Below are 12,087 nucleotides of genomic sequence, written 5' to 3' on the forward strand. Positions count from 1 at the left end.
ACCTGTGAGCCACTTGTGATTCTCAGATTTTTTTTGCTTTGCAATCCCCCAATTCAGTGGTGAAATGCAATTTTTTTTACTGCTGGTTCTGTGGGCGTGGCTTGGTGGGCGTGGTGTGGCTTGGTGGGTGTGGCAGGGGAAGGATACTGCAAAATCTCCATTCTCACCCCACTCTGGGGCCAGCCAGATGTGGTATTTGCCAGTTATCTGAACTACTCAAAATTTCTGCTACCGGTTCTCCAGAACCTGTCAGAACCTTCTGGATTTCCCCCCTGCCCCAATGGGTAGCAGAATGGCCAATTTTCAGCATCACTATTTTTTAATTATGTTTCCCTCCCCAAATAAGAGTAGAAAACACATATTTATAGTCTTAAAACATCCCAACCCCTTCCAAGGGACAAAAACAGGACATTTCGCCTTAGGATCAAATAAGCTAAAAATCAGTTTCCATCAAAAAGCCAAAGAAATTTCTTCCTTTCTTAAAGCATTCTTTTTAAAAAACATATTTTTCTTAAAAGAAAAATTTCCATAAGAATTTAAAATAATTATGGAAACATAAAAAAAGTAAAAAAAGAAAGAAAGTTATATGAAAGAATAAAAAAACTCTAAATAACAAAAAAAAAGAGGAAACAATAGAATAGAATCACAGAGTTGGAAGGGACCTTGGAGATCTTCCAATCCAATTTCAGCTCAGGCAGGAAACCCTATAGGTTGCTTCTCTCCTTTGTTAGTTTCCATCCATTGCTTCTTGTTTTGCCCTCAAGTGGTTTGGAGAATAGCTTGCCTCCCTCTTCTTTGTGGCAACCCCTGAGATATCACTAAAGAAACACCTACGGTACCATTCACTAAAGAAACACTTACCAATCTTTTTGCAGCAGTTAGAAGCACAGTAATTATCATTTCATCCTCTCGAATAACAAATCATAGGTATCTTCCTATAAACCGACCTTTTTAATCAATAAATTCCCAAATCACCAATTTATATTTCTCATTTTCAGCAAAAAGTCCACAAAGGATTTACAGTTTTTTATAAATTGTTTATAAATTACTGTTCCACTTTCAATCAGAAAAGTCACTTTAGCCATTTCTGCAAAGTCTGCCATCTTCACAATCCATTCCTCCATTATGGATCTTTCTGTATTCCATATTTGTGCATATAATAGCCTCGCTGAAGTTGCCATGTATAAAACTAATCATCCATAAGCCTTTTCTAGTTGACTGGCTGCAAGTCCTACTACGAAAAAATCCAGTTTCACCTAAATATTAATTTTGAAATACTCTCTGCATCACCATATGAACTGTATTTATGTCCCATATCTTTTTGCTTTTTCACAAGTCCATCATGTGTCTTAAAACATTCCTTCTTCTGTACACCATTGTGTGGTTATTGCAGGAGTGGGTTCTACTTATCTTTACTACCAGTTTGCAACCGGTCCGCGCACGCGCGCTCACTTCGCACACACACTCTTCTGCGCAAGCACAGAAGCGTTTTGAGGACATCAGGGTCAGTGGGCGGAGACTCCTGCCGGTTTTACTACCAGTTCTATAGAACCAGTGCGAACCAGGGGCAACCCACCACTGGGATATTGAGCAGAAGATCATTCTTGATCGGGATTCCCTGTGCACAGTCACTCATGCCCTCGTCACCTCTCGCCTTGACTACTGCAACGCTCTCTACATGGGGCTCCCCTTGAAGAGCACCCGGAGGCTCCAACTGGTCCAGAACGCAGCAGCGCGGGTAGTGACGGGAGCAGCATGGCGCTCCCATGTAACACCGCTCCTGCGCAAGCTGCACTGGCTCCCAGTGGTCTTCCGGGTGCGCTTCAAGGTGTTGGTTATCACCTTTAAAGCGCTCCATGGCATAGGGCCTAGCCATCTTCGAGACTGCCTGCTGCCACCAACGACCTCCCATCGACCCGTGCGCTCCCACAGAGAGGGCCTCCTCGGGGTGCCATCAGCCAAACAGTGTAGGCTGGTGACCCCCAGGGGGAGGGCCTTCTCTGTGGGGGCACCTACCCTCTGGAACCAACTGCCTCCAGAGATAAGGAGTATCCAAGACCTCAGTGCCTTCCGCCGTGCCCTTAAAACCTTCCTTTTCCAGCAAGCCGGGCTGGCCTAATTTTTTTAAGTGTTTTTTAAGTGTTTTGTCTATGGTTTTTAATTAACGGGGCCAAATTTATATATGTATATTTTAACTGTATTTTAATATTTGTATTCGATGTTTTTTACTTGGCTGTTCACCGCCCTGAGTCCTCAGGGAGAAGGGCGGTATACAAATTCAAAATTAAATTAAATTAAATTAAATTAAATTAAAATAATAATTGTGTTGCTGAGCTATGAAATTCTCCCCCCCCCCCGCTTTCTTTTTTCAGATTGAAGAAATAGGATGGGCAGGAGTTGGTGGTTGGACTGGAAAAGGCGGCTCAAACCTTGGAACAAAAAGGTATTATGAGGGGACAGAGGCTTCAGAATAGTTAAACATACTTAAAAATAAATGAACATGTTGAAATGTTTTCCTCTGATATATATTGAAGCAATATTGCTAAAAGGCCCAAATTTTAAAGAGAGTCAAAAGAAAAATAATGTGGTAAGATAAGGAATGTGGGGTATATCTTAAGTGGGAGAGGAAAGTCCAGCACCGACTTCATACAAATATCTCTTCTCTCAGAGACTGAAAATCCTGCTTGAATTTGGGCAGATTTTCAGCTCCTAAGTGGAACCTCCCAACGCCTCCCCCATTCTGAGGCACCGATGCTTCTTACCTGGGACTCTGTCCATTTAACAACCTATGAGACCCTTAACAACCACACCCAGGAGCACCAGGATAGCGATCATTGAGCAAAACAGTCATGTGATGCCTCATTGATCGACCACTTTGTTTAACAAACAAGATTCCAGCCCCAATTGTGACCGTAAGTCAAGGACTACTGTGTTTACCTGAAACTAAGACCTCCCCGGATAATAAGCTCTCCCCCCAAAATAAGCCCTCCCCTGAAAATAAACCCTCCCCCAAAAATAAACCCTCCCCAAAAATATTTAAATGCACATGCAGCCAGTCCTCGCCATTTCCTCTGGTTAGGATTAGGGAGACAGAGCTGGAAATCAGGTAAGACGGCAAAAGACGTAAGAGCCTTGGTGGCACAACAGACTAAAGTGTTGTTAAGTAGCACCAGCTGCCTGCAATTTCTGCAAGTTCAAATCTCACCAGGCTCAAGGTTGACTCAGCCTTCCATCCTTTCAAGGTAGGTAAAATGAGGACCCAGATTGTGGGGGCAATAAGCTGACTTTGTATAAAAAAGAACACCACTTAGGGGGCCCCGAAAGCCCTACTAAGCAGGTATATACAAAAGCATGAAGGCTATTGCTTAACGCATTGTAAGCTACCCTGAGTCTCTGGAGAAGGGCGGCATATAAATCAAACCAATCAATCAAAAATAAATAAATAAATAAATAAATAAATAAATAAATAAATAAATAAATAAATGGATCCTCGTCTTGTTCCACACACTCCAAAATAATAAGACCTCCCCAAAAATATAAGACAGGGTCTTATTTTCAGAGAAAAACAGTATTAGCACTGGGAATAACTAAAATGCTCCAAACACGTCCTATACTGACTCAGATTGGTCAGTTCTCTGATATGGGTGACTAAGAAGTTTCTGGGTTAACGGAGAACTTTCTGGTACATTCTATGAGTGAATTAAAGGGACTGTGTGTAGGAGGATCATTGGTACATTTTATTGTTTTTGTATGTTTGATCGTAGGACTTTGCCCAAGAAATACTTTGAGGAGATCAGCAACACCATTGCCAATTTTAACATCCACGGGCTGATTATCATTGGTGGCTTTGAGGTAGGCCTGTGCAGAGTTCAGCTATTAGATCAACTCACTGATCTTACATAGGATCAATAGAAAGATATAGCTAAGTGAGATCATATTCCATAGATTTCTTTCTTCAGGCAAAATGTATTTCACTGATGGTTGGAAAAAAAAACCTTTGGTCTGACATCTGTACCTTAAGCCAGCTAAACAAGGAAAAACATATTCAGAGCTTATTTTGATGCAGATCTGATTCTAGGGAAGAATGATAATGGGAATGAAGTTCCTTTGTTATCGGTAGAAATGGAAAGGGAGGAGCTGGACGCTTCAAGAGGATGATGCTTACAATCTTGGGGTTTTGAGTGCAGCATCTGAACTAATTTAGGAAGTCGGATTCCCGGTTGGATTATAGAATGAACTCCCCCTCATTTTTCTTCCGTTTGGTAGGCTTTTACTGGCAGCCTGGAAATAATTGAAGGGCGGTGCAAATATGAAGAGCTCTGCATCCCGATCTGTGTGATTCCTGCGACCGTTTCTAACAATGTTCCTGGTTCTGACTTCAGCATCGGTGCAGACACTGCCCTCAACACCATAACAGCAGTAAGTGTTTTGTTAGCATCCCAGCTCCAGTTCAGGAAAAATTCACCAAGGCCAGAATCTTACCAGTGCTTAAATTTGCATTTTTGAAGTGAAGAATAGGTTTGTAGTAGCAACAAGTATTTCCTGTGCACAGGAACTGGAACATCTCCTGAAGAAAGAAAACGACCTGATGGTTCAAAAAGCATTAATATTATTTTGTTTATTTTGAGTTTCTAGTCATAGAGGATACAGGTTTAGGGTTTACCATCTACAAGTTTTAAATAGGCTGTAGGAATTTGAAAATAGCAATAGCGCTTAGATTTATATCCTGCTTCACACTGCTTTACAGTCCTCTGTGAGCAGTTTACAGAGTCAGCATATTGCCCCCAACAAGCTGAGTCCTCATTTTACCGACCTTGGAAGGATGGAAAGCTGAGTCAACCTTGAGCCGGTCAGGATTGAACTGCTGGCAATTGGCAGAATTAGCCTGCAATACTGCATTCTACCCACTGCACCACCATGTCCCTTAATACTTTTGAAAGAAAGCTGTTCCTAAATCAGGAGAGTATTAAATTTAGTAATCCTAGGCCAAACTAAATGATCAATAAACAATGAACACAGTTGTAGGCAATTTCATGCAATTAAAATTAATGAGTGGATATTTCTCAGTGGCAGAGTTTCCACTTTGCACACGGAGCCCACTTGGCTCAGTTGGAAAGAAGGTTTTTGTATGTTATATACAGGTAGTCCTCGACTTAAAACTGTTCATTTAGTGACCGTTTGAAGTTACAACGCCACTGAAAAAAGGGACATGTCTTTTCACACTTACGACCCCATGGACAGCATGCCCATAGTCATGTGATCAACATTCAGATGCTTGGTAACTGACTCATATTTATGACCGTTGCTGTGTCCTGGGATCATGTGATTACCTTTTGTGACCTAGCAAGCAAAGTCAATTGGGAAGCCAGATTCACTTAACAACTGGGTTACTAATTAAACAACTAGAGTGATTCGCTTAACAACTGTGGCAAAAAAAGGTCGTAAAATGGGACAAATTCACTTAAGAAATGTCTCACTTACTAACACAAATTTTGGGCTCCATTGTGGTCGTAAATTGAGAACTACCTGTATTTCTACCTTGCACTGGTCTAGATACCTCCCCCCCCTTCCCTCTTTTATATTCCCTTCCTTCAGTATGATAATTCTATCTTTAAATGAAGTCCTTAAGAAATAAAAACTAAAAAACTGGTTTGTTTCATTCCTAGACTTGCGACCGCATCAAACAGTCTGCAGCTGGCACCAAGCGGCGGGTCTTCATCATTGAAACCATGGGAGGCTATTGTGGCTACCTGGCTACTATGGCAGGCTTAGCAGCTGGAGCAGATGCTGCCTACATTTATGAAGATCCTTTCACCATCCATGACTTGGAGGTGAATACCTTTTGCAGAGGCAAAAGTTCGTTCTATAACTGCATACCTGGCCCTAGGAGGACTGCATGTGTTGATAATCTAGGGCAGTGATGGCGAACCTTTTCGGCACCGAGTGCCCAAATGGGAACATACATGCGTGTGCTGGAGCGTCGGAAACCCAAAGACCAGCTGGCTGGCGTGTGCATGCCTATTTTTTGGCCATTTTTTTGGCCGTTTTCAGAATGTTTTCAGGTCGTTTTTTGGGACATTTTTGGCCTGAAAAACAGTCCAAAAAACAGGCTATTTTCAGCCATTTTCAAGTCTGAAAATGGCTCAAAAAACAGCATGTGTGCGCCAGAAACCAGAAGAGCAGCTGGCAACAGCACGTGTGCCCACAGAGAGGGCTCTGCATGTCACCTCTGGCACACATGCCATAGGTTTCACCATCACTGATCTAGGGGACGAGCTGAAGCCAGTATTTTGATAAGTGAATTCTATTGCATTTTAGAAGAGCCCTGAATTTCTTGGTAGAGCAGGGGGAAAAAATACCAGTTAGAAACTAGAGGAATGCATGTTATCAGAAACATACTGCTGCATGAGAAGGATTATTTTTCTGTTGTTACTATGATTATTTTACTAAGGTAATATGACACTCCAGCCATGTCTGACTCTATAAATGGCTGACATATTTCCAGAACAGTAATAAAAATGAAAACACAGCAATAATTATTTTCCACAGCAAAGGAACAACCATAGCTCGTAAATTTAATCATACCCCTTCCCCCCAGGAAATGCATGAACAATGCTTCAAATCCTTAAGGCTTGCCCCAACAGCCAAATCTTAATAGTTTTGTCAAAATATAACAGGGCTGGAGCCCAGCTGGCTGTTGCAGAGGGGTGGGGGCAGTGATTGAGAAAGTGGGACCTAAGAGTCCCTGAAGATACTTCAGGTAAGACTAAAAGGGACTCTCCTGTTCCAAATCTTAAAGATGGGTAGAGATTAAGGGGAGAAGGTAGTCAACAGATATCCAAGTCTGGTATCACAAAGGACTTTAAAGGTGACAGCCAACACCTTAGCTTGTTCCTGGAAACCAACTGGTAACCAAGGCTCTTCTTGGAGTGGAAGAACAAATTATTTTCCACCTATAATTGTTTGCATCGTGTTGCAGTTTCTGAGTGATCTTCAACAGCAGGGCCCCCTGTAGAGGTTTTGTAGAGTACATTTCAGTAATCCGGACAAGATGTGTCCATCGTATAAGTGTCTGATCAGGGCTGGATACACCAAACAGATCTATACAAAAGTTCTCTCGGTTCTAGCTATCACTGATCTTGAAGCAGTGCATGAAAACCCCCAAATAACAAACCAGTTCACCACGGGGAAGCACAACTCTGTCTAGAGCCAAAATAGAATATCTCTGAAATTTGTGGGCTTTTGCATCCAAAGCCACTTAGACGTGTTGGGATTGGCTTAAGCCTGTTCTTTCATATCCCATCTTTCACAACCTCCAAAGTATCAAAATGGGCAGTGGTCAGCAACCTTAAACACTCAAAAGAGCCACAAAGATCCTGACCGGAAGCCCCCTGTTCAATTCTGGAGCCAACTGGAAGTTCGGTTCTCCCACCATAGAGTCTCCTCCTAGCGTGGTGTCCTTTTTCCTTGCCGACTGGAAGTCCAGTTCCCCCACCATAGAGTCTCCTCCTAGTGCGGCATCCTTTTTCCTCTACCTGTCCTAACTGAAAACCCTATCAATTGTTGAGCCGACAGGTGACAGGGAGCTGCAGCAGCAGAGGGATGAAAGAGCCACATGCGGCTCCAGAGCTGCGGGTTGCTGACCCCTGGAAATGGGGACTCTCAACCCCATCTCCAGTTCTATTCTGATGTGCTATAAGATGCTCTTCTACTTTCTCAATCCCCTCCCCACCCACACACACATATACCCATCAACATATTTTGCTCTGGATATTAAACCTCTAATGTAACTCTAGTTGTAATTGCAACACCGCTTATTAGAGAATGAATGGAACAGAACACACTGGCTGTTTCACTGTGTGATTTGCTCTTCCAGCCAGTCAGATAACATTGCTTGATTTCTGCACTGGGTGTAATTCTGGTTATTTGTTGTTCCTAAGAGAAAGTATAACTGCTTGTTGCACTTGCCTTTTATCTACAGAGATGCAATATAATTTCCTGTCTCCCTCCAGAGGAGAATGCCTATTACATCTCTTATTCCTTTTTTCCTGGGGTTTGTCTTTATTCAGAAGCAATCAGACATTTGAGAAGAGAGAGCAAACTAATGCACCACTTTAAGACATTCGTTAACCGTGGATGCTGGCTCTGTCTTCACTAATATAAATAGATATAGACATAATGCAATTTGACATTCTCAGACAGAATTATTTAGTGTGCTCATCCTCCACAAATTCGAACGCTATCATTGGCTTTAATATCTACAACATACTACCTAATAAACTTGACATGGAAAAGTATTTCCATGGGAATGCTTTCATTTTGATTCTGTAATAAGGATGTGTTAAAGTTAGTGGCTTCACTAGTGTAATAAAATCTACGGTGTTGTATTTGAACATTGTGTTAATGTACAATTTGAGGGATAAAAACAAATGTTGCCCTTTTTTCCTTTGGTTTACAGATGAACGTGGAACATCTGACTGAGAAAATGAAAACCACCGTGAAAAGAGGCCTAATATTGAGGTACCCGACTAAACTTATTAGAGGGGATTAAAAGTTTAGAAGTCACTGAGTTCTCTGTAAGTCCGGTGAGTCCTTTTTTGGAATGGGGTACGAAAATAACTTGGAGAAATAGGAGGAAGAGCTGCAGCCTAGACAACTATTTGACAAAATAAATCTCAAAGCAGGAGTGTAATTTGAGAAAATGTCTCTAGGCCTCTTACTAGGCAGGGAGGGAAGAAGCACGTTCAGACTTGCAAGATTTTGTTACTATACCCTTACAATTAAAAAATAGTATTTATGATTTCGATTTCCTGGTCTGGAAAGGGCTGACACTGCAAGAGAAACAAAAGCAAGGGTATGCATATGTTGCTGTAATTGTAGTGTGCATGTTTATCAACATTCTCCCAAAATAAACTGGGCTCAGAAGTTGTTCACAGAACATAGAAATTAGTAGGATTGTGCATGCTTTGAAAGTAATTCTGAAGGTACTTCAGAAATACTTCAGATTGCATGCAAGTCCAGGGTTCCTTTGAGAAATCCAATTATCGCAGTTGCATTTCTTCCAGTTTTATGGAATCTGAAAAAATCTGAACATATTTTTCAGACTTCTATGGAACCTGAAAAAAATGAACTAGTTTAATGACTTGTGGAAAGATGCTATACATGTATGAATTGTTTTTAAGGTATGCAGCGTCCTCGAAAATGTTAGCTTTTTTAGATTATGGCCTAAAAAAACTAGCTTAGCTATGGCAGAAAAAAACTTGCTCAGTTCTCCAACATTGCTGACACTGTACTGTAGGAGTAGGGAAACATGTAGAACTGCTTTCAAACCAGCATATAGCCAGCAGTGCCCATTCACTACTTAGCAGTTTATATGTCGCTAAATACAGAATGAATATTGTGCCCATGTCCAACGAGCAATAACAGCAAAATGAGCTGCAGGTTATTTCAGGCAGACCAGCCTACCATTCTGTAGAGAAACAAGACCCTTCCTCTTACCATAATCCAGTGTCCCAAATGAAAAACAGGCATTTTACATGTTAGCTTGCTTTTTCACTTTTTTTTGGCCAATAAGCGCCATGAGAAATGAAACAGAAAAAAGTATTGGATCTCCTGGGTAAATTTCTCTAGATCAATACTTCTGAACTTTGGAAACCTTAAGAAGTATGGACTTCTACTCCTAACTCCCCATCTAGCCATGCTTTTGGGATATGTCCATATGTCTTAAAGTTGCCCAAGTTGAGAAATACTGATTTAGATATTATAAATAGACAGCTCTCAGCATCCTTCTACAACTAGCTTGTATCTCAGGAAGACCATAAGTTTACCATTCAGTGGAGGTATCGTGAAAAACAGCATGAGCATTTTAATACCTGAGGGGTCCTTGGTGCTCTCTGAGCTTGCTTGTTTTTTTGCAGATATTTCATTACTCAAGCTAGCAGTGATGGTGTTACCTGATTTGGGTAATGAACGATCTGTAAGAAAACAAGCAAGCTCAGAGAGCACCAAGGACCCTTCATTTCAACCCGAGCTACAAATATTCCTCTTTATTTTAATACCTATATAATATATGCATGCTTTTTCCTCATGCTGAGGCATATACCAAAACAAGTGCAGCAGCTGTTCAGCTCACCTGATTTCTGTGCAAAGGGACAAGATTAAATGCCCAAGTTTACATTTGTTGAAAATAAGTACGGGAGTCTCAAAAGAGCCAGATTTTTCTCAAAGATTGAAGAATTGTCTTAGGCTGCTCTTTGAAATCCACCTTCTTCAACAAAGTGCTTTCCAGGTGGATTGAACGTTGGTGCTCATAATTTACAGCATCAATAACTACAAATTATAGGCTGTAAAATGAAAATGAGATTTTAATCAGTGAAGCAGGAAGACCGTGTGAATAAAATAGACAGAAGCATATGCAAGAGTTGTCAATAACATTCTGAAATAAAATGCCCTTTTGACAGTATTATACCAAAACACTTTCCATTTTATGGACTATTTATCCTGTCAATTCTATGTTTTCCTGCCGCATGAATGCCTCTTTTCTTTGCTTCCAGGAATGAAAAATGCAATGAAAACTATACCACAGACTTCATATATAATTTGTATTCAGAGGAAGGAAAAGGTGTCTTTGATACCAGAAAGAACGTTTTGGGACATATGCAGCAGGTACATCAGAAAGATCAGACTTGATACTCTCTGTGAACTCACCTACTGTAATCAGTATCTTTGGGCAAAAAAGTCCCAGTAGCCCACTGAACTCTGTTTCCTTACCTGTCTCAACACCATCACTGCAGTTCTTTCTACCCAAAGATTTTCAAGCTTCAAGCTACTGTCCTCATCACACTTCCATAACTCTAAGGTTTAACCCATAATTTAACATGACTCTTCTTCTATCTTCACAGGGTGGGTCACCAACTCCCTTTGACCGAAACTTTGGAACAAAAATGGGTGCCAAAGCTGTGGCATGGATGTCTGGCAAGATCAAAGAATGCTCCAGACATGGTATGTAGGAGCTTTTCACTGGATTGCCTCTTAGATTGGGGGGCAGCTGCACCTGTGTTGGTAATAAACAGAGTAGGGGAGAAATCAATTACAGTAGGCAAAGGAGTATCTACACCAGAGGTTTGATACTATCTATGATGGTCTTGATTCTTGGGGACTATTGATCAAAGTCACTGCTTAAGATCTTTTCACATATATTCAAAGCCCGATGCAGTACTTAATTCAAAGGGTTTTTTTTTTTTAATGGAAGACTTTTCTGCTAAATTCCAATGTATCACTTTACACCCAATGTTTCAAAGTAAATGCTTTCTAATAGAAGAATAAAGACTCAAGCTTCCATAAAATATGTTAACATTTTATGTGTTCCTTTTGCAGGTCGTATCTTTGCCAACACTGCTGATTCAGCTTGCCTGCTGGGTATGCGGAGACGCGCCTTGGTATTTCAGCCAATGACGGAACTCAAAGAAGAAACAGATTTTGAGTAAGTCTTCTCTCTAGGAAAAAATCAGAAAGTGTACCATGGAAAGTTAGGTAAATCCACAATATTAGTTGGGAACCGAAGAATCTTTTAAAAATAGTTTCTAGCCCTCATTGTTAGAATAAAATACTCAAACCTAATATGATTTGCATGCAACTGTCATAGGTATTTACTGTGTCACCTATTCTTCTGATCTTTTTGTGGTGAACCATAGGTTCAGAAATCTAAAAAATGGCAGAGGAAAGGGAAGGCTAAAGTTGGATTTTTTTTCTGACAATGGAACAAATGTTTCAGGCTTAATCTGCAGTGAGGCATTGTAGAGGATAAGGAGGTAGAGGAAGACTAGGAAAATCCAGATTCTAATGCAACTTCAACCATACATTCAGCGCAACATAGTCACAGAGCTGGTTTGTGCGTATGAGCTGTCTTGAATTCCTTGAGGAAAACAGGATATGTGTCTAATTAATAATATGAAGTTCAGCTTATAACTGAATGACTTAAATAACTTGACCGTGATTCATTGAACCTGATTCATTTCACATGTAATGCTAAGTTATAAATTAAGATTATATACACAAGCAGAATTTGGGGAATGTTTCTCCTCCCAA

General features: G+C 40.8%; 1 protein-coding gene across 3 annotated transcripts in view; it reads left to right on the top strand.

Annotated features, from left to right (window-relative positions):
• The window catches only part of PFKM (phosphofructokinase, muscle), a 57,299-nt gene that overhangs the window by 43,312 nt on the left and 1,900 nt on the right, over positions 1–12,087 (top strand). For all 3 annotated transcript variants that reach the window (XM_034419175.3, XM_087886715.1, XM_034419174.3), the window contains exons 15-22: positions 2,373–2,443; positions 3,765–3,852; positions 4,267–4,419; positions 5,667–5,831; positions 8,459–8,520; positions 10,554–10,665; positions 10,902–11,001; positions 11,377–11,482. In XM_034419175.3, coding sequence (XP_034275066.2) covers positions 2,373–2,443; positions 3,765–3,852; positions 4,267–4,419; positions 5,667–5,831; positions 8,459–8,520; positions 10,554–10,665; positions 10,902–11,001; positions 11,377–11,482 — 857 coding nt within the window. The remainder of the gene's footprint in view (positions 1–2,372; positions 2,444–3,764; positions 3,853–4,266; positions 4,420–5,666; positions 5,832–8,458; positions 8,521–10,553; positions 10,666–10,901; positions 11,002–11,376; positions 11,483–12,087) is intronic.

Source organism: Pantherophis guttatus, chromosome 2, assembly GCF_059756535.1.
Source record: "Pantherophis guttatus breed Tessera chromosome 2, ASM5975653v1, whole genome shotgun sequence".
Lineage (NCBI taxonomy): Eukaryota > Metazoa > Chordata > Lepidosauria > Squamata > Colubridae > Pantherophis > Pantherophis guttatus.